This window comes from Myotis yumanensis, unplaced genomic scaffold (assembly GCF_028538775.1).
Source record: "Myotis yumanensis isolate MYYU_CA2020_CCGP unplaced genomic scaffold, mMyoYum1.0.hap1 SCAF_17, whole genome shotgun sequence".
Lineage (NCBI taxonomy): Eukaryota > Metazoa > Chordata > Mammalia > Chiroptera > Vespertilionidae > Myotis > Myotis yumanensis.
The window spans coordinates 20,744,343-20,770,413 of NW_027223768.1; the positions used below are offsets into that span (position 1 = coordinate 20,744,343).

A 26,071-nucleotide genomic window follows, 5' to 3' on the forward strand; every position below is an offset into this window, starting at 1 on the left:
GGACAAAAAAAGAGCTGCTGCATGTGGTAGGTGTTGAGTGTTTGAGTGGAAAGGGCCCTTTAAACTTCTAGGCTTCTGTCCTTTTGGAGGGAGCATACATATCCATGGCAACTTCTCATAAACAACTTAAGAGGAATAATTTTCTATCCTCCAAGGAGGTAGATGCCTGAGATAGAGATCAGAAGAGGACGTTAAATGGATAAGCTGGATGACAAGGAGGAGCTTTGGGGAGACATACCGAACTAAGGAAAGGAAGGAGGGCCTCTTAGGTGTGATGTCTGCTGTCCTATGACACAGTCTGTTGAGATTTTTCTAAATATAAGGGACGGGGAAGAGGCCGTCCACAGAAGTAATGGGCTCCTTCTTAGCTCCGTCTATTCTGGCCAAACATTTCATTCTTAATGAACCCATGTTGTTTGCTATAGGAGAAGAGTCCCTGACCATTTTTGTGGACAAGCGGAAACTGAGCCGAAAGACAGAAGCAGCAGGAAGTGCCCCTACAGTTGGGGGCAGTGGGAATAGCTCAGCCGTGTCCCTGGAGACCCTGCATCAGCTGGCAGCCTCCTACTTCATCGACAGAGAGAGCACCCTGCGGCGGCTGCACCATATCCAGATAGCCACAGGGGCCATCAAGGTAACTAATGCTCTGAGAGGCACTGGGGAGGCTAGAGTCTTAACCAACTCCAAGTCGGCCAGGCCTGACCAATTGAGAGGGAAGAAAGTTTTCTCATAGAAGCATAGTCAAGCCTAAACATGGTCCAGGTCTTCATTCTGCAGCAAACAGTCATGTAGATCTGCTCTGAGGCTGACTCCAGCCGAGGGACTATAGAGAAAGGGAGACAAGGTCCCTGCTCCTCCAAGGTTACATTGTAGTAGGGGATAGAGATTATAAATAATTAAATATCAGCAAAGTAATTTCAGATAATGATGAAATTAAAAGAGTCATAAGGTACAGATTTTCTGGGGTGAGAGAAGGGAGCAGATAATATTCACCAGATTGGTCAGAGGAGGACACCTTTGGTCTATATATTGAGATCTGAATGAGAAGAAACCAACTGTATGCAGATCTGAGGGAAGAGTGTTCAGGCAGAGGGAACAGTAAGTGCTGAGGCCCTGAGGCAGGAACCAGCCTGGTGCTTTGGTGGAACACAGAGAAGACTACTGTGACTACAGTGAGGTGAACAAGAAAGGTGCTGGTACAAGATGAGGTTCAGAGTAGGTTGGAGCCGGATTACATGGCCATGATAGAGAACTTCAAAGTACAATGGAAGACAACCAGAGAGTTTGAAGCAGAGGAGCAATATGACCATACATGTTTGGAAAAGATCATTATTGTAACTTTAGTAACTATAACCTCCATCCCACTATCTACTTAAATCTAGCTGAGTTCGAGGAAAGTTCATATTGTTTTAGAGAAGACTAGTGAGAATACTTGAGAATACTGGATTTTTAGAATTCAAAATATAAAATTAGGGTGGCAAATAAGGGCCAGTCTCATCTTATATTCTGCCTTTATCCTACCCAAAATTCATAAGGAAGTCCTGTTTTTTTATTTATTATTCAATAAATATTTTGAACACCTACTATGTGTCAGTCACTCTTCTGGATACTGAGAATCCAAGAGTGAACAAAACATATTAAGTTCATGATCTCATGAAGCATAAATTCTAGTAGTGGAGACATAATTAAATAAATATGCCATGTTAAGTGGGATTACTGATATGAAGAAATGAAACCAGGGAAAAGAGGGTAATGGAGACCTGGTGCTTTAGGGAATATCTGTCTACAGCAGCGATTCTCAACCTGTGGGTCGCGACCCCTTTGGCGATCGGACGACCCTTTCACAGGGGTCGCCTAAGACCATCCTGCATATCAGATATTTACATTACGATTCATAACAGTAGCAACATTACAGTTATGAAGTAGCAATGAAAATAATTTTATGGTTGGGTCACAACATGAGGAACTGTATTTAAAGGGCCAGAAGGTTGAGAACCACTGGTCTAGAGGAATGTTATTTAAGCAGACATTTGAATGAGGTGATGGAGTAAGCCACATGGGCATCTTGAGAGAGAGCATTCTAGATGGAGGGAAGAGCAAATGCAATTGCCCTAAAGTGGGAGTGTTCTTGGTGGAACACCATATATGAGGTGGAGTCAAAGAGGGGGTCAAGTGGGAAATGGCACAAGTGATTGTAGGCACAAGATCATGAGCATTACTGATTAGAAACTGTTGCAGTGGTCAAGGTGAGAAATCATGGTAGCTTGCTCGGACATAGCTGGCTATACATAAGCAGTGAGAAGTTGGCAGATTTAGAATGTATGTTGAAGATAGAGCCTTCAGGACTACTCATGAATTGGAAGAAAGGAATCCATATTAACAGCAAGATTTTTGGCCTGAGCAACTGGATGAACAGCGATTCCATTTGCTAAGAAAGGATCACCCTGGGGGAGGTGCAGATCTGAAAGGAGTGAATCAAGAGTTTGGTTTTCAACATATCGAACTTGACATTTCTATTAGACATCCAAGTAGAGATATCTAACAGGCAGTTGGATATCAACACCAGGATTTCAAGAGAAAGGTCATGATTGGATATACAAACGTGGCATACAAATATATACACATGCATAGTTGGTATTTAAACCTAGGGGACAGAATGAGATGAGATCACTCAAGGAGTGAATGTAACTGGTAAAGTGGCTCTGGGGCTGAGCTCTGAAGCACATCAATATTCAGAAATGGGAAAGAGGCAGCGGATCTGACAAAGGAGGGTGAGACAAAGCAGAAAGAACCAGTCAGATCATAAAGCCATATGAAGAAAGCGTGTCACAGAAGCAGCAGGCAATTGTGCTAAATGCTGTTGAGCAGTGAGACTGAGAATTGCTATAAAGGCAAACGGAAAAATGGACGCTAGCTGGAGAGTGATATGGGATCAAGAAAGGTTGTATTTTTTTGTTTTCAACATTCTGGAATTTCGGTAGAGAGGGAGAAAGTGATGATGCAAAGAAAGATAGGAGATGTTTGCAAAAGCAATTGAGTAGATGAGAGAAGTTGATATTCCATCATGGGATGAACAGGTAGGTCTCACATAGGAGCATGAACACTCACTCCATCCTTTGTGGGCAACATAGATTACTCAGAGACAAATGCAATGGGATGGTGGGGGGGGGGCGCTGTGGGGAGGGATGTAGCAGTTCTGGCCCAATTGATTTCATTTCCTCCATGAAACAAGAAACAAAGTTCTTGGCTAAAAGGAAGAGGAATTGTTGAGGAAAAAGTGCATGAAATCATCTTTTCAGAGAGTGGGAGTTAGGTATATGAGTTGATGATATAAATGTAGTGGGTTGTTGGGAAGCACTGGATGCTCATTTGAGACTCATCGTCATAATTATAACATGAAACCTGTCAGTAGAGTTTTATCAGCTACATTCAGCACTTCATATTTAGCCAGGCATAGAATAGATGAAGAGTTGGATTTAACCAAGGTGTGTGTGTGTGTGTGTGTGTGTGTGTGTGTATGCGTGCATGTGCAAGATGAAAAAAAAATATGCAAGGGAGCTGAGTATAAAAAGGAGTGAGTATAGTGAGGGACCAAGGGATTTGAGAACATTAAGAGGTAACAGAAAGTAAAAAAGTGGTCAGGTCAAAAAATTGGAACTCTGAGTAGGGTTCTTCTAAATTTATGTTTAAATTATTGTTGATATTAGGTAGATTTGATGACTTGTTAGAGGGAAGAGACTAGAGGAAGCACAAATGTGTGATGCTTAAAATTGAGGTTATACCATGTTCTATGTCTACTCCCCTGGCATCTGCTGTTTGGTTTGCTTACAAAGCTTGTCTGTTCACCTGAGTGTCTCTTCATCACCCTTCTCTGATCAGCTCAAAAAGGTAACTCTTTTGTGAAGCCTTTCCTGACTCACAAGGTAGTTAAACGCCTGTCTTCAGTGTTTCAAGCACATGCCTCTTCTATGGGCCTTATCAGTTCAACTATAATTGCTAGCTAACATCATGATCTCTGAGATTTTAAGGTCATTGTGGGAGGGACTGGTTCTTACACATCTTTGGTTCCCAGTAAGAGTACAGAGCTGGCCACATTTTAGGTGATGAGTAATGGTCTCTGGTGGAACACTTTTATGTCAGGACAAAAATGGGCAGGTCAACCCTTTAAGGTGAGCAGAGCCAGGGAAGGGATGCCAACACCTCCCTTTGCTCCTTAGTTTAGCAGTGACCTTGGACAGGTCACAAAGGTCTCTAGACATCACTAAGTTATGTATGGATGAGGACTTGGAGGAGGGAAGATGGGAGAAAAACACCGTATGATCTCTGTTTTCTCATGGTTCTCTGAATTACATTCCATGGGAGAATCCTCTGTGCTCCTCAACAGGAAAACTTCAGGCCAGTCATCCCAGTGGAAGCTGAATAATCATCTCACATTTTATGTGTGAATGGAGATGTTCCAAAAACAGGCTTCCAAGGACGGTTGTCCCTTTTGATTATCCAACATATTCCTCTGAGATCAAGGTGGACCCTGATCAGCACACACCTCTACTATTGGGCGTGGCACATTATACTACAGCTGTTTACATGCCCATCTCTGTCTCCCACACCCATCACAACAAGATGGCTTAGAGTAGTGGGACTGCGGAGTGCACACAGTTCTGGGTCCCTTCATAGTATCTGGCAGAGTAAGGCCAATCAAATGCTCAATAGGTGACAGTGGGCTGCATGGTTTAGTGAGAAAGAAACTTACTCAAGTGAGATTTGGGATTGGGTTTCAGCCTAGATGCTTCCTATCTTCATGACCTTGAGGAGTCACTGAGCTCCTTGACATGGAGTTACCAACGATTTGACTTACCTAGACCCAGGCTTATATTCAGTTGCTATGGCTACATAGTTACTAAAATATTAAAACACTTCCATCCTGGCTGATAAATGGTCTTCACCACAACCCCCTGTGTGCCACCCTAACCATCTCACCCTCCCCTGGACACTCCACATGCCCCCTTGGTAGTAACTGAAGCGTTAATGCACCTCAGGAGGCTTCCAGAACCCTACTTTGGCATACCCTGTCCTTCCTGCCACAAATATTGTGAATATTACCCCTGACTCTCGGCTGGAGTGACACCAAATGATATAGTTCACATGAAAACACTTTGTAAACTATAAAGGGCTGACTACATATCCATCCTGCCCATAAGTGTCAGGACGGGATCAGAGGCATGAAGGAGGGGAGGGGGCCTGTTCCTCAGTTGCAACTCACCTTCTATTTAATCAAAGGCTGAGGAAGGACTTGGCGGGGGGTGGCTCGAGATGCTCCGGAGCCCACACAAAGTTCAGGTGGATCCCGAGATGGCAAAAGGAAGTGGTTCTCACAAAGCATCCCAGGAGGGCTTTGTACAAATTGCTCACAGCAGCAGCCTTCGATTCAGTTTGCAGATCTTTTCGGCACACTTGGCATTGGCCCTGCTCTCCCAAGCAGCCCCACTGCTCACAATTAGAAGCCCATTTTACTCACTCTCAGCTCGGCAGGTGTCCTATCTTGTAGGACAAGAGCAGCCGGAAGTGAAGGGCAAGGGGAGGAGAGTAGGCGGCTAGAATGGTATATATGAAAAACTGGATGTGCTAATGAACCTGAGATCCATCAGGGCGTTCTGATGGCAGGCTGGTCTCTGTCAACAGACCAATTAGCACACAATTATTTCCCCTTTCTGAAAGCTTATCTGAGACACTCTGAACGTGTGCGCCTGAGTGAACTGCACTTTCCATTACCTCTGTGGGCCCTCTTTATAATCTGCCCGAGCTGCCTGCCTCTTCTACAGAGAGAAGCACAGGGCTTTCTGGACCAACCCTGCAGAGACTCTGGGACTCCATCACTGGGGGGAGAGGGCATTAGGCCATCCTGCTTATCAAGTCCATGCTCAGGCACTGTCGGCAAGAGCACCCTCTCCAATGCCCTCTCTCCTCCTCCTCACTTGTCTAGAGAGGACAGAGGTGACTCAGAGGAGAATAGCAGTGGGAAGAGCAGTGACTTTGGGATCTAGTAAAATCATAGTGAGCCTTCCTCCCTCTTGGAGAGCAGGCCTGATCATTCCCCCTAACAGGAAATGAACTTGGGGATCATGGTCATTGTCACTTCCTCATTCCTATCCTTGTGCCACAATTAATAAAGTGAAGCTACTCACACTCGCTCAATGAATTACCTAGCTGATTGTCCTCTGTGGAAATTACCTTTGTTAATAGCAAAGTGAAGGTCAGAAAGACCATCCGAGGCAGCCCAGAATGCTAACAGGATGGTGAGAAGGCAGATGGATGGGTGGTAGGGAGAAAGGGTTACTGGTGGGACTAAGGACAGGAAGGTGGCTGTTCTAGGTTTTCCTCCTTGGGAGTCATCCTGTTCCTACATGAAGTGTGTAGCTCCCTCTCTACCAAGACCTGATGCTGGTGAATGGACCAGCTCAGTGGTGGGTGGATGGAAAATCCAGTGCAGAACTGTGTGACAGCATGATGCCAGCTTGCCTAGAGTTGGGGAGGGGCAGGTCTCTCAAATACCACACCCTCCATCCTACCCAGCCCTTCAACCCAAGTCATTCCATTAGGGGCAGGCTTCTCCAGAACAGGTGAGCTAGTCCTTAGCCATGGCTCTTCTTACAGGGATTCTCATACCATATGGATAAAGAAGATTTCACTTGAAATAAGGCAATGTTCAGCCTTCCAGTTCAGTCTGGCAACTCACCGCTCACTCACTCACTCACTCACTCACTCATTCACCCAATGCAGCCTTTAGTGCCCACCTATTCGGGGGACACAGGCCCATGTATAACAGCCAGAACTTGGGGATTATGGAAACATGTTTCCACTTGTCTATGCATCCTTGTGGCAGTGATTGGGGCTTACACACTGTGAGTTCTGATTGCTCCTTGAATATCTGTTAAATGAAAAAAATAAGTGAATGAATAATTAAATTGGATGAATCCTAGCCCAGCAGGTGACTCGCTGTGTTACCTTGAATAAGTCATTTAAGCTCACTGGCCTTGGCTTCCTAATTTATAATATAAGGGTCCTCCAATCTCAAGGCTATACAGTTTGTTTTGCCCCAGGTTCACATTCGGAGAAGAAGGCAAATCACTAAAATATGCTGTTTAAAGTAATTGTTTTTAACATTGATGTCATCTAAAGGGGTTTAACTCTATTTTCTGCAGTCCGTTGACATGCCCTCACAGGAGACACAAGGGCACCAAACTGGAGTCTGGGAACTCAAGGGTTAAAATCCTGTTTGGGCTACTCAACAGTGTGGAACCTTGGGGTCCTCCTTTGGAGAGTGACAGTACTGAGATTTATCTCAGAGAGTTACTGTGAAGGTGAAAAAGAATGATATTGGAAGATGAACTTAGAAAACTGTTGTTCCTACCTTGTCTGGTCTTGTGTCCCATTCATGTACTGTGTCTTTCCTTGCCCCTTGGTCTTTGCAGGTACCTCCTTTTCTCTCAGTTCCCTCCCCATTCCATCCCACCCCTACTCATCCTTCAAGACCAATGTCTTGCTCTGGCTCACCTTCTCCATAAAGCCTTCCTTGACTACTTTAAGTTACAAATATCTCTCCTGTCTCTCACCCCACTGTATTTCAAGTCATTATCATACCAGCTCTCACTTGATTACTCTGATTTATATATATATATATATATTTATTTATATATATATATTTCTTAAATATATATATTTATATAATATTTATAAATATTTATATATAAATATATATATTTCTTAAATATATATATATATTTAAGCCTAAGTATGCTAAATTCCCTTTAAGCATGTTGCTTATACTTTGGTATTCACATGGTAACCAGAAGAGAGCTAGAAATATACACTTTTGAACCCATATGTATTACATCATGTTGCCCCTTCTTTTTCTCAGAGTACCTTTCCCTCCCTTCTTTTCCTGTTCACTTTCTACTTATCTTTAAGGACCAACTCGGTTGGTTTCTTCTCTGCTACTTCTTCCCTTGTTTTCTCTTTGTTTAAAACTATACTTTCCTCAGTAGCCATTACACACTGCTTCTACTAGACTTGAATGTGTATCAGTCAGTTGTATATATACCTAGCCCCCACTACAGGTATAGATGAGGACTTGGAGGAGGGTAGTTGATTGTAATCTCCTGGACAATATAGTATATAATGTGTATATCTTTGTGCTCACCCCTCTTCCCCTTAAAGCCTGAAACCTATCACTCATAAATTCTCTAATTTACTGAGTACCTGCTATGTGCCAGGCACTGTGTTAACAGCTGCTGACAATATGAGCTTACTTTGTGGAGCCTTTGGTGTGTGGAGGACCCAGACATTATGAAATATTCACAGCAAAGGATGGAATAGGGTGGCCTGCCTGCCTGCTGCTGAGCAGAGATGCCCAGAGCTCGGAGAGGGGGTGAGAGGTATCAGGGCAGACTTCGTGGAAGAACTTCGAGAAAGGCACAACTATGAATATTTGATGAACTGCATGGAATTGAAATGGTGGCTGCTCAATAAATACTAGTTCATTGGTTGATTGATTGTGGGAAAAGCCTTCGGAGATTCTGAGAAGAAAGGGCCTCAGGTCCCCATCGTTCTTATTACATAATTATTTCAGTGCATTTAAAGCTCCTCATTTTTCATCTTATACTTTAAACATCAGGGAAAAACTGATAGGCCAACTTTATAATATTTTAAAATGGCTCTGATGTTTTGGAATATTACATGGCTATAAGACTTTATGTATATTTAATATACTTAGTAAAATATGCAGTAAGCCCATGGCTGATTTTCTCTAAGGACTTCCTCAGTGCCGAGGTGGAACTTAAATGTTTAATACTAATAATAATACTCATAACTCATATTTCTCTAGTGCTTTTCATCTTAGGGATCCGTCAAGCCTGTCAGCACCACAGTGATTGGCTGCATCTGGGCTCACCAGCAGGCTGACGGCGTCCACATCTGGTCTCCTGTCTCCCTCCAGGGAGGGGAGGGTCCAGCTTAAAGATCCAGCTTCCTCTGTATATGTTGAATTTTCTCTTCCCCGACACAAATGCTTTCTGGCTCCCTCTGAAAGACTGCCTCTGTGTAGAACTGTTGCTTCCAACCATGCCCCACAGATAGTCACTATCTTAGGACAAAGAAGAAAAGTGGTGTTATGCTCTGGGGGTGGGGGAACACATGCCATTCCTTTGGCTAGTCAGGACAGGACACAGAGCCTGAGATGGATGACTGGAGAGAGAAGGGCAAAGGGGGTCTCCCCTTGTTATGTAAACCCACGCTCTGCCCTTCCTGCTCTAGGTTACGGAGACCAGGACCGGCCCTCTGGGCTGCAGCAACTACGACAATCTGGACTCGGTCAGCTCAGTCCTGGTGCAAAGTCCGGAGAACAGAGTGCAGTTACTCGGTAAGCTGCACAGGGATGGTGTTCACACTCCTCCCACCTGGTGAAAGGTGTAGATCCCCAGGGAGCAGGGAAAAGTCCTGCCGGCCCTGCCCATTTGCTCACCCCCTTTTAAGACAAGAATGACCGAGAGTTCTGGGATTGGTAGTTAACAACTTTCCATCATTCATTTGAGAAAACTTCTGACATGATTTGCCCCACACCCAAGACCAATGCTTATACCACTCAACACCCCAAATCCAGAAATGCTGTCACTGTCCTACAGCAACAACGCATCCATCCATCTTTATATGCCTTGACCTCATTCAGCGATCTCCTTTCTTGTCCAAAGAAGCCTCTGCTTTGTCCTGAGAACACACTGGAGACAGCTGGCCTTTGCAGAATGGTTATGGGGCCACCATCTCTAGCTCAATTAAGAACTATACAAACCGTGGGACCACTGGTTACCCTGAAAGTAGTGCCCTGCTTTCTGTTATTAGTCAGTGATCTCCCATGGGAGATCAAAGCTAGGAGGAGAGTGTGAGAGGAATGGGATCCCCAACTGAAGACAGAGCAGCAAGCAGGAAAACGGGAACGCCAGAGGAAAGGGAGCTCCACTAGGTCAGGAGGCTGGAGATGGGCAGCATCACTCCTGCTGTCTGTCCCCTAGGCACGCAAACCGAGTCAGAGCTGTTTGGTAGTGGGAAAAGTTCATTTTTCTTAAGGCCTAACTGAATTGGACTCTGCTTAAGATATTATTGTCTCTGTATTATAAAATCAATAGCCCTCACCCAGGATCTACGATTACAAATTCCAGGCAACCTAAGCTGGATGCAACCCATACATGCTTTAGGAATCAAGGAATAAATAATAAAGAGGAGTAAAAGACTCCTTAGCTGGCACCTAAGGCAGTTAGCATCCCTCTTCTCCTACATCCCTGGGTGGGCTGGGTTGGTGTCTGGAAATTAGCAACGAGGGAAGTTCAGAATGTCTGGCGGTTCATTTGGAATAGTTTATGCCATTTAATTTTATAGCCCATCACTCATGCAGACATTGCTCCGGGCACTTATTTTATAGCAGTGGGGAAATGTTATGGTGAGGCAGAGGGAGGTGATAGGAGAGGTGAAAGGAATGGACTTGCAGAGGGGTGGGTGTTGAGAGCACGCCTATGGACAGGGAGTGTGGGGAGCGCAGTTCTAAGGCCCCTACAGGCACAACATCAAGAAAAGAAAATTCAGGAGCAGTTCAGAATGGGAGGGAGGCCTTAGACAAAAACACTAAACATCCACTGCAGCTGCAATTCTAACATATTTTGAATTGCTGAGACTGGGATATATACTTTGGGCTCTCTGATTGCCTGCCAAGGACAAGGTCAAGGGTGTGAAAATAAAGAGCTAGCAGACATTTGAGAAAAGGGGTGCATCATATACATAAGTCCCCATGTCCCTCACCCTCCTGACACAGGATCTCTCAGTGTCCCCAGTGGGGGAGCCTCTTGCAGGTCTGACCTTGAACAAGCTCAGGCTGTGTCCCAAGGCATGCCTGTCCCTCACTCATCCCTTGATATGCTTACAACAGCCACTCTGTGTGGCTTGAAACCAACTAGGGGTATCTTCTGCTACGACTGGTAAACGAATGCCCACCACAGATGGGTGGGAAAACTGAAGCATCAGTGGATTACAGCCAAGATCAGAGGATGCTAATTAGAAGAGAGCTGAGAGCCATTTGCATGTATCCAGGCCTGACTGATCTTGGGTATTTACCACCATCCTATTTTCGAATCTCCTCAAGAGTTAAATTACATTGAGATGGGGCAGCCAGTCCTGGTGGGACAAGGGCAGCATCTGACACCAAGCAGACTTTACTAGTTACTGTGATTTGGGCTGGTCACCGTGGTCACTGGGCTTGGATTTCCTCACCTCTAAGCGGCTTAGTATGACCACAACTGTTACTTGCAATTGTATATGGAAAGTACTTGGGGTAGTGCCTGGCCACTATATACCCACAATATCTGTCCCTGCCTCCTAACCAGGGCAACCTCTTCCATCCTTGGGACTGGGGTTGGAGGCCCAGAAGGATCAGCATTCAGTAACATCTTAGGATGCCTGCTGCTAATCTCAGTGAAGCTAGAAACAGGGTGGTTATCAGAGACAAAGCAAAAAGCCCATCAAGGCTTGATTCCTCCCCCATGAGAGCTGTAAGCTCTTCTTTTATCTGAAACATCTTCCTGTTTCCATCCTAGAAATGCTGATGGGTAGCCAATAAGCCCGTTCATATGATGTGCACGCTCTCAATTTGGCTGATATAAGGGGTTCAACTAAGCCTTTGGCTTTGATGATCCTCATTTGCATTTTCAGATCCTCCCCCATCTGTCACTGGGGCAGCAGCAACACTCTCTCCCAACCAGCTCAGCAGGATCAGGCCCTGGGGTGACCGTTCTTGGGCTCAGGATGCACAAGAAAGCAGAACCCTAGCTGGGCCTCCTGCAGCCTGGGGTGAGGGAAACTGAGCCCCACTGGTTCCGCCTGGCAATTTCCTGACACGTCCTTTCCCTAGGCCTGCAGGTGCTGCTGCCTGAGTACCTGCGTGAGCGCTTCGTGGCTGCAGCGCTGAGCTACATTACATGCAGCTCTGAGGGCGAGCTCATCTGCAAGGAGAATGACTGCTGGTGCCAGTGCAGCCCTACCTTCCCTGAGTGCAACTGTCCTGATGCGGACATCCAGGCCATGGAGGACAGCCTGCTGCAGATCCAGGACTCCTGGGCCACTCACAACCGGCAGTTTGAGGAGTCAGGTGAGCAGTCACCAGTCCCAGGTGTCCTTCCTGTTAATGGGAGGTGGATGTAAGGTGCGGGGCAAGATCATGGGAACTCAACTTGGATCCTGGCTCAGCCACCTCAAGCAGGTTCTATCACCACTCTGAGTCTCAAGTCATTTCTTTCTGTTCTATATGCAAATGGGCATACTATGTACCAAAGAGATGTGTTTGAAGGACTTAGTAAGCTAATGAAATATAAGGGAGGCAGAGGCTTTGTCTGTTTTGTATGCTATAGGTTCCATGATGCCTAGAACAGTGCCTGCAAATAAGGTGCACAATAAATGTTTGCTGAATGAGTAAAGTGAATAGAAAAGTTCTAGGAGACCCAGACATGCTAGGTATAACTAATATCAATGTAACCTTGAGATCTAGATTCTGAAGGACTTGGTTTTGCATCCTTGCTCTGTGTTATAGTCTGTGTACCCCAAAATTCATATGTTGAAAATCTAATGCACTCAGTGATGGTATTAGGAGGTGGGACTTTGGGGAATGATTAGGTCATGAATGGGATTAGTGCCCTTATAAAGGAGACCCAGAGAGATTTCTAACCCTTTCCACCATGTGAGGACACAGTGAGAAGTCAGCCATCTGCAGCCCTAAAGAGGGCTTTTACTAGAACCTGGCCATACTGCAACCCCAATCTCGGACTTCCAGCATCTAGAACTGTGAGAAATAAGTTTCAGTGGTTTATAAATCATCTAGTCTGTGGTATTTTGTTGTAGCAGCCCAAACAGACTAATGCACTCTGTTGCTGTCCAGCTCTATGACCTTATATTGGCTACACGGCTTCTCAATGCCTCGGTTTCCTCATCTATTAGACAGAAAGTGATAATGACAGTTGGATAGAAGGCTTAAAAGGGATAATTGAGATAAAATTAATGTAAAAAGAACTCTGCACAATTCTATTCATACATTTCAATACTAACGAACGATAGTTATTTGGATACATTTCAAAAGCATAATGTTAGATAAACCAGCAAGAGGAAGAGATATATACATATTTATATATAATGCTATAATATAATAATCTATCAAATATAATACACATTTAATACTATTTATATGGAGTTGAAGAACATGCTAGTGAATACTTAATATTTTTATAGATAAATACACTTGTAGAACACATAAAAATATGTGATAACGATAAAGAAAACATCTAAGAGAGTGCCCACATCTCGATGGAGAAGTGGGGAAGTTTGGGGTATTCAAGCATATTTATTTCTCTTACTTCCTTTTAAAAAAATCTGAAACAAATATGGCAAAGGGCCAAATGCTAGGTAGTGGGCACATGGGAACTTATCCTGCTATTCTCCATACCCCTTTGTAGATTAAATGTTTCATTAAACAGAATGATGCACATGATAGTTATGTTTCACTACAGGAGTGATTCTCCACTTCTCTGCAGGGGATGCAGAACCAGATGCTTGAGAAGTCAGAATGAGCTGAGGCCCCTGTCATTCCAAGTTCTAGGCAAGGCATTTAGCAGCTAAGAACATCCCACCCCAGTCTTCCAACCCCAGCTGCTATGGGCTACTGGGGATAGCTGTTCCGTAATTTTTAAGTGTGCGGGAAATGACTTTGGGCTTTCACCGCCATGAGTTGCTGCTGCTGAGTAAACAAGGACTCTCTGGATCTCCATCAGGAGACTGGTGGCTGCAGGTCCCATAAAAGCAGATGTGGACAGATCCCTGAGCATGAATTCAGAAAGCATGATGTGACCAGGAAGCCCGGAGAACATCTCAGACTGGCAGTAGGAGCTGAGAACCAGAAAGCACATTGCTTCTGGATTAGCTACAGGAAAGAATGGGTATCTGACCAAGAGTGGAAGCTCAAAAAAAGGAAGTATATCCCAGAGTAAAAAAAATAAAAAATAAAAATAAAAGGCCCTAACCGGATTGGCTCAGTGGATAGAGCGTTGGCCTGCGGACTGAAGGGTCCCAGGTTCGATTCCTGTCAAGGGCATGTACCTTGGTTGCAGGCACATCCCCAGTAGGGGGCATGCAGGAGGCAGCTGATCGATGTTTCTCTCTCATCATTGATGTTTCTAACTCTCTATCCCTCTCCCTTCCTCTCTGTAAAAAATCAATAAAATATATTTTAAAAAAATAAAAAAAGGATAGGGAGAGGGTGGCTGGTCTCAGAGACTGAAAGGCTTTCAGGAAGATTTCTCAGCTGGTGCTCTATCCTCTCTGTGTGCCCATTGGTTAGTCAGTTCTGGGCCATGGACACCGGCCTCCAGCACTGCTACCAGCAGTGGGGAGCCAGCTTGAAAGGGCTGTCCACCCTGAAGAGTGCCGCATTTTCCCAAGGGTGCTGTGGTGTCTTTGAAGATTGGCCTCAGACTGCGCTGTGAATGACTTACAAGGAAGTAGAAAGGGGAAAAGGGATATGTCCCAAGGCCATTGGCCCCTTGGGGATGACAGAGATCTGTCTTGAAATTGAGAAGCATATTAAGGACAGGAAGGATGGGAAAGAATCCTGAAGCCATATTTTATGGTATATTAATTACTTCTCTATAAAGCTATTGAAAAATACATAAATAAAGGGTCTGGGAGAAGAATGGCTGCGAAGCCTCTTCTGTATGCAGTGACTCTGAAGGGCTGGGGAGCACCCACTGCCCCTCTGGGGGTGTGCATGGACCCCCTCAGCCCTGCCTGTGTCCTTGCCCACAGAGGAATTCCAAACCCTGTTGAAAAGGCTGCCTGACGACAGGTTCCTGAACTCCACAACCATCTCCCAGTTCTGGGCCATGGACGCTGGCCTCCAGCACCGCTACCAGCAGCTGGGAGCCAGCTTGAAAATGCTGTTCAAGAAGATGCATCGGATCGTCAGCCGGCTCTTCAACCTCTGCAAACGCTGCCACCGGCAGCCTCGCTTCCGTCTGCCCAAGGAGCGGTGAGCACCCCAGGCCCCAGAGCCAGTGCTTGGCACCTCCCCAACAGCTAAGGCCAGGGAGGACCCTCTGCCCAACATGGGAGACCCAGGAATAGGGAGCCACACACATGGCTTTTTAGATGCTCCTGTTATCTTGACCTACTCATGTGTCATCCTCAACTATGAGATGTACCTAAAGTGAGCGAGTGAAAAAAAGAGAGGCTAATTGGACTTTTATATATAAATGATGGTAGAATCAACTGTTATCCTAATAATACTCCTATTCTCACTTATTTCCATTTTGATAAGACTTCAAGGAAAGAAAGGGGGGGAGTCAAAGCTCATACACCAATTGCTTGGGATGAGAACTACACACATTGGATTACTGTGAACAGGTGACTGCTCCGAGTCACAGGAGAAAAGAGAGCTGGGGTCTCGTGTCCTCGGGGACAGAGTGGGGCTGTATCTTAGGCACTCACTCGTTCATCTGCTCATTGACTCATTTGTTCAACAAGTTTTTATTAAGTCCACATTGCATGTGCTTTGATTAAGCTGTGGGGGACATTTGGGAAGACTGAAAAAATATACAGAAACATAAAGACTGAAAAATTGCAGCTATGTGGCAGCCACTTAAAGCTACTTCACTTCATGCTCATGGAGCATAAAGAAAAAACATGGTCTAGCAAAGGCCAGAGAGAAAAGCCACCATGGGGAAGGAGGAGTGGCCAGGCTGTACAGGAGATGGAAAGGTGGGTGCATGTGAGCCGGGCATTCCAGGAGAGGGAGCTGCCCTGGCAACAAAGCAGAGGCGCCACTCTACCCGAGGCACAGGTGAGAAGGAAGAGGAGGGGGAGTGCAGGCCAGCAAGGGTTTTCAAGACCAATTCATTTCTCTTTCAACTAATAATTATCAAATATTTACTGTGCACCAGGAACAATTCTAGCTCCTAAGAACACGTTTGCAAATAACACAGTGTCCCTACTCTCATGGCATCTGCAAGGAAGCTGTCCATGAACAAGTCAGCACCAAAGGAACACAATAATTTCCGATCCTGATCACTGCTGTGGGTTCACAGAAACAGGGTGACGAGACAGAGAGTGACTGGGCGGTTCTTCTGAAAGGGAAGTCTCGGAAGACCTCTTTGAGGAGGCATTATCACAGAGCTGAAATTTTTTAAAGGAGCCATGTTAGAAAATTCCTATTCTTGGTGGAAGAGTGAGAGAAGCAGAGGGAACACAAAGGACAGCGACTAAGAAGTGGGGAGGAAGTCGGCAGGGTGTTTGAAAGTGGAGAGCCAGCTGTGAGAAGATCTTATTTAGGAGGCTGGAAGCCAGATTTGACACAAAAGGTGGGGCAGAGCTTCTGTAGGCTTTTGAGTGAGGGAGTGAGGCAGTACCTGGGAGGGATGAGCTTGGTGGCTTCCACTACAAGGTTGATGTCAAATATTTCTGGGGCAGATCTGTCAGAACCTGAGTCCCAGGCCCTAGTCAGTAGGGTTTCCATCTTTTAGAGAATGTGGGCCTTTAATTTCCTGATCGCCTTCCCTGTCTGCTGGTCACTGTCCTGGTACCCTCAGGGAGGATGGCGGTGTGTGGCTTCCTCTGACTCTTGCTTCATTTCTGTCTCCTCTCCCAAAGGTCCTTGTCCTTCTGGTGGAACCGAATCCAGTCCTTCCTCTACTGTGGAGAAAGCACCTTCCCTGGCACCTTCCTGGAGCAGAGCCACAGCTGCAGCTGCCCCTATGACCAATCTTCCTGCCAGGGCCCCATCCCATGTGCCTTGGGTGAAGGGTCTGCCTGTGCCCACTGTGCCCGGGACAACAGCACACGCTGTGGGGGCTGCAACCCGGGCTACGTGCTGGTCCAAGGGCTGTGCCGGCCAGAGGTGGCTGAGTCCCTGGAGAACTTTCTGGGGCTGGAGACAGACCTGCAGGACCTGGAGCTGAAGTACCTGCTGCAGAAGTGGGACAGCCGCATCGAGGTGCACTCCATCTTCATCAGCAACGACATGCGCCTGGGCAGCTGGTTTGACCCCTCCTGGAGGAAGCGCATGCTGCTCACCCTGAAGAGCAATAAGTACAAGCCTGGGCTGGTGCATGTGATGCTGGCCCTGTCCCTGCAGATCTGCCTCACCAAGAACAGCACCCTGGAGCCCGTCATGGCCATCTACGTCAACCCCTTTGGAGGCAGCCACTCTGAGAGCTGGTTCATGCCCGTGAACGAGGCCCACTTCCCGGACTGGGAAAGGACTAACGTGGACGCGGCTGCCCAGTGCCAGAACTGGACGATCACCTTGGGAAACAGGTGGAAGACCTTCTTTGAGACAGTCCATGTTTACCTACGGAGCCGAATCAAGTCCCTGGATGACAGCTCCAATGAGACCATCTACTATGAGCCCCTGGAGATGACAGATCCCTCCAAGAACTTGGGCTACATGAAAATCAACACGTTGCAGGTCTTCGGGTACAGCCTGCCCTTTGACCCAGATGCTATCCGGGACTTAATTCTCCAGTTGGATTACCCATACACTCAAGGCTCCCAGGACTCTGCCCTCTTGCAGCTCATAGAGCTTAGGGACCGGGTTAACCAGCTTTCTCCACCTGGCAAAGTCCGGCTGGACCTTTTCTCCTGCTTGCTCCGGCACCGGCTCAAGCTGGCCAACAACGAGGTGGGCAGGATCCAGTCCTCCTTGAGGGCTTTCAATTCCAAGCTGCCAAATGCTGTGGAGTATGAGACAGGCAAACTCTGTAGCTAATGGGGGCGGGGGGCACTTCAGTGCTGGACAGGGAGGGGATCCATGCATCCAGGCACTCACCTTGGTGCCAACAAGGTGCTCCCTTGAGACTCTGCACCCAGCAGATGAGACCTCGGGGATTGGACTAACACAGGCAGGAGAGAAAGAAACAGCCACTGCACATGCACACACTTACCCCGCGGGTGTGCGCGCGCTCCCTTGGGGAGGCTACAACTCAGCAGCCTTGTGTCTGTAAAGCCGGTGCTTTCCAAAATGAATGCAGTTGAAGGAGAGGAGCCAAGGGAGAGATTAAGAAAAAGAACCAGCCAAACCATGAAACAAACAAATCCTTAAAAGTGATTCTTATCATTCAAGGAAGCAAGAGGGGACAAACGGGAGGGGTGGAAGCTCCTGCTCCCCCTCTGTGGAGTCACTTTTGTATTCTTTTTAACCAGGTTTCTTGGTGTTTCGTGATTCCCACACTGGCTCCTACTTTTTGTATTCTGCCTCCTCTGAGCCCTCCCGGACACTGACTACTCCTCCAGGCGGCTCCTTTAGGAAACAGGGGAAGTGACACCAACTGAGGACACTCAGTGTGGGCAGGCGGCCTTGCTCCCCCTTCACTTTCCTCCCTCCCCCCTGGTCCCCTGGCTTCCTGGGCTACCCCAGTTTTGGGGCCGGACTTGTTCCACGTCCCACCCCTGGTCCAGCCAGAGCTCCCTTCCTACAGCCCCCAATCTGTCCAAGAAAGCAGCTGTCCAGTCAGAGAGATGATGTCTAGGGAAATGTTCTTTTTTAAAAACAAAAACAAAACTATTTATTTTGTGATTGTTTTCCTTGTCAATCTGCTCCAACCACATGAACATATGAGTAAAAAATTTAACTGATTTAATATATATTTTTAAAGACCTTTATTAGGGGGAAAATGAGAGAGAAAAGAGGAAAAAAGAGTATAGTTTCCTGGGTTGCCTGGATTTTTTTATTGCTCTGTGGGTGACACGTGGGTGTCCTTAGATGGTGGATATTGCTGTGTGGGAAGCTGGTTGACTAGTATATACACAAGTGAATGCATGCCTATCTTGACTGGGTGTGAGGTGTGTGTGTGTGTGTGTGTGTGTGTGTGTGTGTGTGTGAGAGAGAGAGAGAGAGAGAGAGAGAGAGAGAGAGAGAGAGAGAGAATATAAAGATTGGAATGAGACGGAGTAAGGCAGAATTCTCCCAGGTAATCTGGCTGCCCCTCTCCCTTTTCCCAGGAGTGAGGACTAACACGGGTTGTACAAAATCAGGAGAATAAAAGTCTTTGCTCTTTAGGGGAACTGCAGCCTTTATGCTGGGCAAATGCTGGCTAAAGGGGGCACCTCTGCTTACACTGCTGTGGACATCAGGAGAATGTTCCACACTCTGGATCTTAAAGTCTGGGACGCCCTTTGAGGACACTAGAAAAGATGCAGACTTGGCATGAGTTTCCTCCATTCGGTCTGATCACCACCTTCCCAGCCTGAAAAGCAGGTTTGACATACGCCACACAGGGCAGTGCCTCTTCTCTCCTTAGTGCCTTCCCCAGGTGGTATGGAAATCGCTTCACAGCAAATCTTTTAAAGAACCATGTCTCTCTGTCTGTTCCCCACATGCCCTGAGCACAATGTGTAGGCATGACAACCCCCATTTTATTCAAGCGGAAGTCACCACATAAATACTAAGTACCTCATTCTGTACCTGTGGTACATCTCAGTTGGTACAAAATGAACTGGGAAACAATGAGAGGATGGTCATGTCTATCTGCCCAAGAGCTTCCATGTTTGTCACTGCATAGAGAAGAATCCAGCATTTTATTTAATCCCTGAACCATCTCTCTGTTCATGAGGACCTGAAATCCCAGGCAGATAAGCAGCCTAGGGCATTTCTTTCTTCACAACTCCCTGACGTCTTCTAGGGTGGGAATGCAGAGTGATGGATGAACTAGGGACAAACAGTTATTGCCTATTTCTAGTTCAGCCACTACTTGCTTGGGGGTGGGAGGGTGTGTCTCAAGCTCTTTGTCTGTGGGATACGGAACCAGCAGATCATCTTCATCAATAGGGCTGTGGATGTACCAAGACTGCTTCTAGAAGGCAGATGGAAGAAAAGGAAGAAATAAAGAATGGACAGGATTCCTGAAGGGGCTGTTAAGGCTTAAAACCATGAATTCAGCATGGAATTTCTCAAAAAAAGCTAGGCTAAGAAATGCCATAATAATAAAAGGATGCCACTGGTCAAAATGGTCACTTTCAAAGTTTATAGTACCCAGATGATAGGAAACAACTATTCCCAGATACAATCACAAATAAAGAATTGTCACTAATTAATAGTGGGTTGTCAATGTTGGTGAACTCCCTGTGGAATTAAGAGTCAAATCACAGTTCAGTTACTGGCTATAACAATCAGGAATTCAAGCCTTAATTGTCACCCTAAAGAACTAATACATCAAATGTAATCTGTCCTAATGCTTGAGACTAATACCTCTAATACTAAATAATATATTTAATGCCTGCTGCTAATAATATAATGCCATGCTCTGTAGGCCTACTCATGCTCAAACTGCCAAAAACGTAAATGAAGTCTGTTTCAAATACTGGGTATCACAGATAGTTCACATACAGTTCTTGGCTTCTTTTCACAAATATGAAAACAGTCATCATGATGGGCAGAGCCGCCTTATGTGTAGATGGAATGCGTTGCTACGTGATGTCCTGCCCCCAAATATCATCGACAAAGTCTGTAATTCCATCATGCAAGTCTATTTTCTTGCACAAGAGGGGTCTTCCTTTTTTGCCATTATGTTTCATATGAAAATGAAAATGCCCTTAGAAGGAAATAAATCTTAGAAGTTAACCCACTGGCAAAAGAGAGGATGCAATTTTTGGAGCTGGAAGGTTTTTAGAGGTCGTTCAGTCAACTCATTTCTGATGTGAGGAAGAAGAGGTGACAGAACTTGCCCAAGGTTGTATCTATTAGCAGAGCTGGTAATAGCACTGAATCTGCTTTTTTTCTCTACCTCTCTCGCTAGTACATCTGGGTGTTGGGAGATGACAGGCACCCAGTGTGGGGCTTAGGAGTGTGAGGGTGGAGGAAAGGCGATTTCCCGGGAAGAAGAGGACTACTTAGAGGTGGGAAGAGCTTCACATCTTTCCCTGGTATTGGTTCTAGCAAAAGTAACCAGCTTCTCTAACAGGCAATAGAAAAAGACTGCAGTTTCTCCCGGGACAAGCTTTTAGCACAGCCTAGACATATTTCCATCCAGGTTGGATCTCCTTACTGGATTCCTGATGACTCTATCAGCTACATGTTTTTTAATTACAACATCCTGCCTCTAATTTATTGATGTTTTCTATAGATCACCAATTAGAGTTTGAATATCTTTACAAATCTGTGTAACAACTTTCTTGTGAAGGCTAGAGGTATCTGGGTACCACCAACACCAAAGGGCTTAGGTGGTGCAGTCAGCGTGTCAAGTGTATGACCGGAGTCTAGGCCATGGCAGAGAAGGGGAATGAGGCAAGTTCTGCTGTACAGAGTTCTCACTCCTTCTAGCAGTAGAGTGAGAATGTGGACCAAAGGAGCCACCCAAGACAAAGCTGTGGCTGGCACTCCTGGCCTGGAAGGACAGGTGGAAAATTCAGATAGTGTGACTGACTGTAGACACACACCTTTCTTCTGGTTCTGCCTCCAGCCATCTCTACACCCGTGAGCAAGTCATTCCACTTCTCCCAGTTTGCTCCCCTGTGTATGAGGGAGTTGGATATTTTACCCAGGTACTGGGGGTCCTTCTGGTACTATTCCTTTAAAAGCAGTATGACCCAGGAGACAGTCTGGGAAGTTGGACAGACCTGGATTTGCATAGAGGCTCCACATTTATATTTAAGTGACCTTAATTCTTGACCTGTCCCCTTATCTGTAACCCAGCTACTTCATGCCCACCTCCTTAAGATTTTTCTTTTTTTTTCTCTTTCTGAACACTCACCTCCCTGCACATTTTTGCTCTATACTCTCCACAACACATGTATATCTTCAATTCTCCAAACATCAAGCCTGTTTCTTCTCTTTCTCCTTCCCTCCTTCCTACTTTCCTTCATTCATGTTTTAAGTGCTAGGCTAAAGTGTAGGGTATTGAACACTCTTTGAAACATGCTTCCAGGCCATGAAGAATTGCACAATATAATGTGGGGGGTGGGGTGCATACACAAATCAGAGAGGTGCATTCTCTCGTAGAGATGTACAAAGTACTGATGATGCACAGAAAAGTCACTCCCTGGAAGAGACGCTAATGACACTTACTGTGAACCTCCTAGAACTATAGAAGCAACACCCCTGGTATCCAGATGTTTTACATCTCAGTGGAGGTAAAGACTAACATATAACATGTGCATCCTTCCCAGAGAGCAGAAAAGTGCAAGGATGGCAGCAGAGCCCCACGGAAGTCACACGCTATGTCTGGTCGGTGCCCTTATTTCTAACTCCTGAACCCCATGTCAGCACCAAGGCATTCAGTTTAAGGCATGCTCAAGGGGCTGCCATGGGAGGTCTGTTTAGTAGCAGAGCTGCTTCCACCTCTTGAGAGTACAATGGTCTCAAAAGAGTGCCTTCTGACTTAAACGTGCATATGATTCACCTGCAGATTCTGATTCAGCAGGTCTGGGGGAGGCCCCAGATTCTGCACATCTAACAAGCTCCCAAGTGATGCTACTGCTGCTGGTACGTGGACCACATTTTCAGGGGCAAGTTTCTTAGGGAGTCTGCCTATTAGCTTCCTGCAGCATCAGCACTCTAAACCAGGAGCCTCCCAGAAGCACGGGGGTTGAGAAACAGAAAGGTTAATCATGTCTGGCTAGGAGGTGAGGACCTCACTTATGAAAATCTTGATGCTCTACTGGCCTTTCATCTTTCAACCAATTAGGAGCCAGGTGCCTGACCTCTATGTACCAGTAGGGTAAAAAAACAGAGATGGGAGAAAAGAAAGGAAACAACCAAATCAAAATTCTGTGGACTGAGAGCTAGCTTGCTTATGAATGCGTTTACAGCAGAGCAGTCCCACCGACCGGCTAAATCATGCTGGCAGAGTAAAAGGTCTTTTTTCCCTAAGCCTATCAGAGTAAATCTGTTCAGAAGTGGGAGAGGGAGTACCTGCCACTCTGTGGAAACACACATCAGACGAGACGATTAAATTTATACCAGCAATGCGCAAGCACCCAGAGGCCCCAGACTTCAGACTGCACCTCCAGGCACCTCATCGAAGAAATAAAATGAATCGCTTTTGTTTTCAGCTCTGTCCTCCTCCCCTTCAGCCTGTATGATTACTACTACCCTTGCATCATTAATAAAAATAGCCACCGGAATTTATGGAGGGTCATTCTTCCAAGGATCTCAGAACTTGGAGGAATGAATCAATCAATGTTATTTATTGAGCATTTTCAGCCAGTAGATGTGAGGAATAAAGCAAACGTGTATTTAGTAGGCACACTCCCTTAATTCAACATTTTTGCAGATGACTTAAAAAGTGAAACTTGGGTAGGGAAGAAGCTGTACAGCTCAGTGAAAACAGAAGCTGGACTTAGAATGCTTTATGGAGTCAGGCTACCTTGGTTCAAATCCCGCCTCTGTCATTTACCCACTGGGAGAAGCGGGATATGTCATCAAATCTTTTTCAGCCTCAGTCTGCACATCTGTGTAAGAGGGACAATAGCAGTCTGTATAGCATTGGATGTTGTGATGGTCAAATAAGGAAAGACATGTAAAGGATCTCGACAGGTTCACAGTACATGCTCAGTAAGTGAGGGCTGTTTTTAATGCATTAGATACTTTCTATGTTTGGGGAAAAGGAAAGGGAGGGGAAGGAAAGAGAAGCAAAGGAAAAGCAAAGAAATATCCATGTTATTCACTTGCTGAAGAAACCTCTTCCTGGTAACAGAGAGATATTTATCACCTGGGCCATTACAGAAGGGTCATTGGATAATATAATAAAAAAGGTCTTCAATTACAATTTTGGGGCAGACTTAGATAAGCCATTCAAATGGATATTTTTTATACAGACCCTCTATAAAAGCAGAGAATAAAATATTATAACATCACTCCTCACCAAAATGCCCGTGGCTGGCTAGGTCGTGCGGCCCAAGCTCATTGTTTCTGATGATGCAACTTATTACTGTGATCGAGCATGGAGTACCTAAGCCAATGGCTAGTTAATGTGCCCATTAGACTGTCCCTTTCCAATAGTGCATATTAACTGCACTTTTAGCAAATTCCAGGTTGCAGTCAACTCCTGGTTGAATTCTTTGATGAGGAGCCAGGGCGTAGTACTGCCATACGTTTTTTAGATACAGACATGAGGGAGGCAGAGTTTTTATTCCAGTTGTATTAGAAGTATAAGACTTGGGTAGGCAGAAAGGTGGAGAAAATGTTCTAAGAAGAGCATATATCTGGGCACATATTCAAGGACATGATGATGGTTCAGCTTAATGTTCACATTCTAAACCCGGCCTCGTGGGTCAATGCCCTTCACTTTCTTCCTTCTTCTTTATCAAATAGCAGCTTTATTAAGATAGGATTCATATACCATAAAGTTCACCCTTACTTTAAAGTGTACAATTCAGTAGTTTTTATTCAAAAGGGTGTGCATCAATCACCACTATCTAATTCCAGAACATTTACATCAACCAAGAAGGAAACCTTATGCCCATTAGCAATCTCTCTGTATTCCTCCCTAACTCCCAGTCCTTGGCAACCACTAAATCTACTTGCTGTCTCTATGGAGAGGCCTGTTCTGAACATTTCATATAAGTGTGATCATACAATATATATGATGCATAAACATCATATGATTTACAAATACAAATATTTTCTCCCACTATGTGGATTTTCTTTTCACTTATTTGATAGTGTTTTTTGAAGCACAACAGTTTAAAATTTTGATAAAGTCTATTTTTTTCTTTTGCTGCTTACTTTTGGTGTCCTGTCTACACATCTCCTGCCTAACCTAACATCACATAGATTCATGCCTATGTTATCTTCTAAGAAGGAAGTGTTTTAGAAATGCAAAAGAAAGAAACTCTAAGAAGAAAGTTTAGAGTTTTAAAAAAGTTTTAAGAGTCCCAGCTTTTACATTTAGGCCTCTGATACATTTTGAGTTAAATTTTGTGCATGGTGTGAGACAGGGGTCCAACTTCATTCTTTTGCATGTGGATATCCAGTTGTCCCAGCACATTTGTTGAAAAGACTTTTCTTCCCCCAAGGAATTGTCTTGGCACATGTGTCAAAAATTAATTGACAATAATTGTATGGCTTGATATCTGTACTCTCAATTTGATTTGATGTATCCATATGTCTCTCATTATGACAATACCTCACTGTATTTATCACTATGGCTTTGTAATAAGTTTTAAAATCAGGAAATATATATCTTCCAACTTTGTTTTTCCATATCAAGATGTTATGGCTATTCTGGGCCTCTTGTATTTGCATATGAATATAAGGTTCAGCTTGCCATTTTCTGCAAACAAAAAGGCAGCTGGGATTTGATAGGGATTGTGTTAAATCTGTACATCAATTTGGGGAGTACTGCCATCATAACCATGTCTTTTGATGCATAAACATGGAACATCTTTCCATTCAAATCTTTAATTTCTTTTAATGGTGTTTTGTAGTTTTTGGCCTTAAAAGTTTCACACTACTTTTGCTAAATTTATTTATAAGTATTTTATCATTTTTATGCTATTATAAATGGAATTGTTTCCTTCATTTCACTTTTGGATTGTTCACTGTGTATACAACTACAATCGCTAAACTTGCTTTATTAGTTCTAACAGTTATTGTTTTTTGCTGTGGATTCCTTAGAACATTTTTTATATAGGAGCAACTCATCTCCAAATGTAGTTTTACTATTCCCGTTATTCTTAATGACTCGACCTCAACCAATGCTTTCTTGCTCTTGCTGTGAAGATTCATTCTTGCTCTTGCTGTCTCCTGTGGGGCCAGGAGGACTTCCCCTTTATGCTCTGACCAGGAGCACTTGAGAAAATTATTTTACTCTCGAGTCAGGTTGGCCTACAGAAAAAGATATCTCTCTCAGCATTATCTGTGGATACATAAAAGCATCCAAAAGCTAAAATGATGAAAAGGTGAAAATAATCAATAATCCAGGTGTTTGTTCATAGCCCATCTCCAAAGTTTTTAGCTGCCTCCAAGGACCATTAAACAGCAGTGGTAACTGAATCAGCCTTA

The 26,071-nt window shown here is 45.0% G+C and overlaps 1 protein-coding gene across 2 annotated transcripts in view; it reads left to right on the forward strand.

The window, feature by feature from the left end:
* The window catches only part of BRINP2 (BMP/retinoic acid inducible neural specific 2), a 93,547-nt gene extending 67,954 nt beyond the window's left edge, over nt 1–25,593 (forward strand). For both annotated transcript variants that reach the window (XM_070396267.1, XM_070396266.1), the window contains 5 exons: nt 426–634; nt 9,310–9,415; nt 11,948–12,184; nt 14,884–15,106; nt 16,723–25,593. In XM_070396267.1, the coding sequence (XP_070252368.1) occupies nt 426–634; nt 9,310–9,415; nt 11,948–12,184; nt 14,884–15,106; nt 16,723–17,839 (1,892 nt within the window). In that variant the 3' untranslated portion in view covers nt 17,840–25,593. The remainder of the gene's footprint in view (nt 1–425; nt 635–9,309; nt 9,416–11,947; nt 12,185–14,883; nt 15,107–16,722) is intronic.
* The last annotated feature ends 478 nt before the right edge of the window (nt 25,594–26,071 follow it).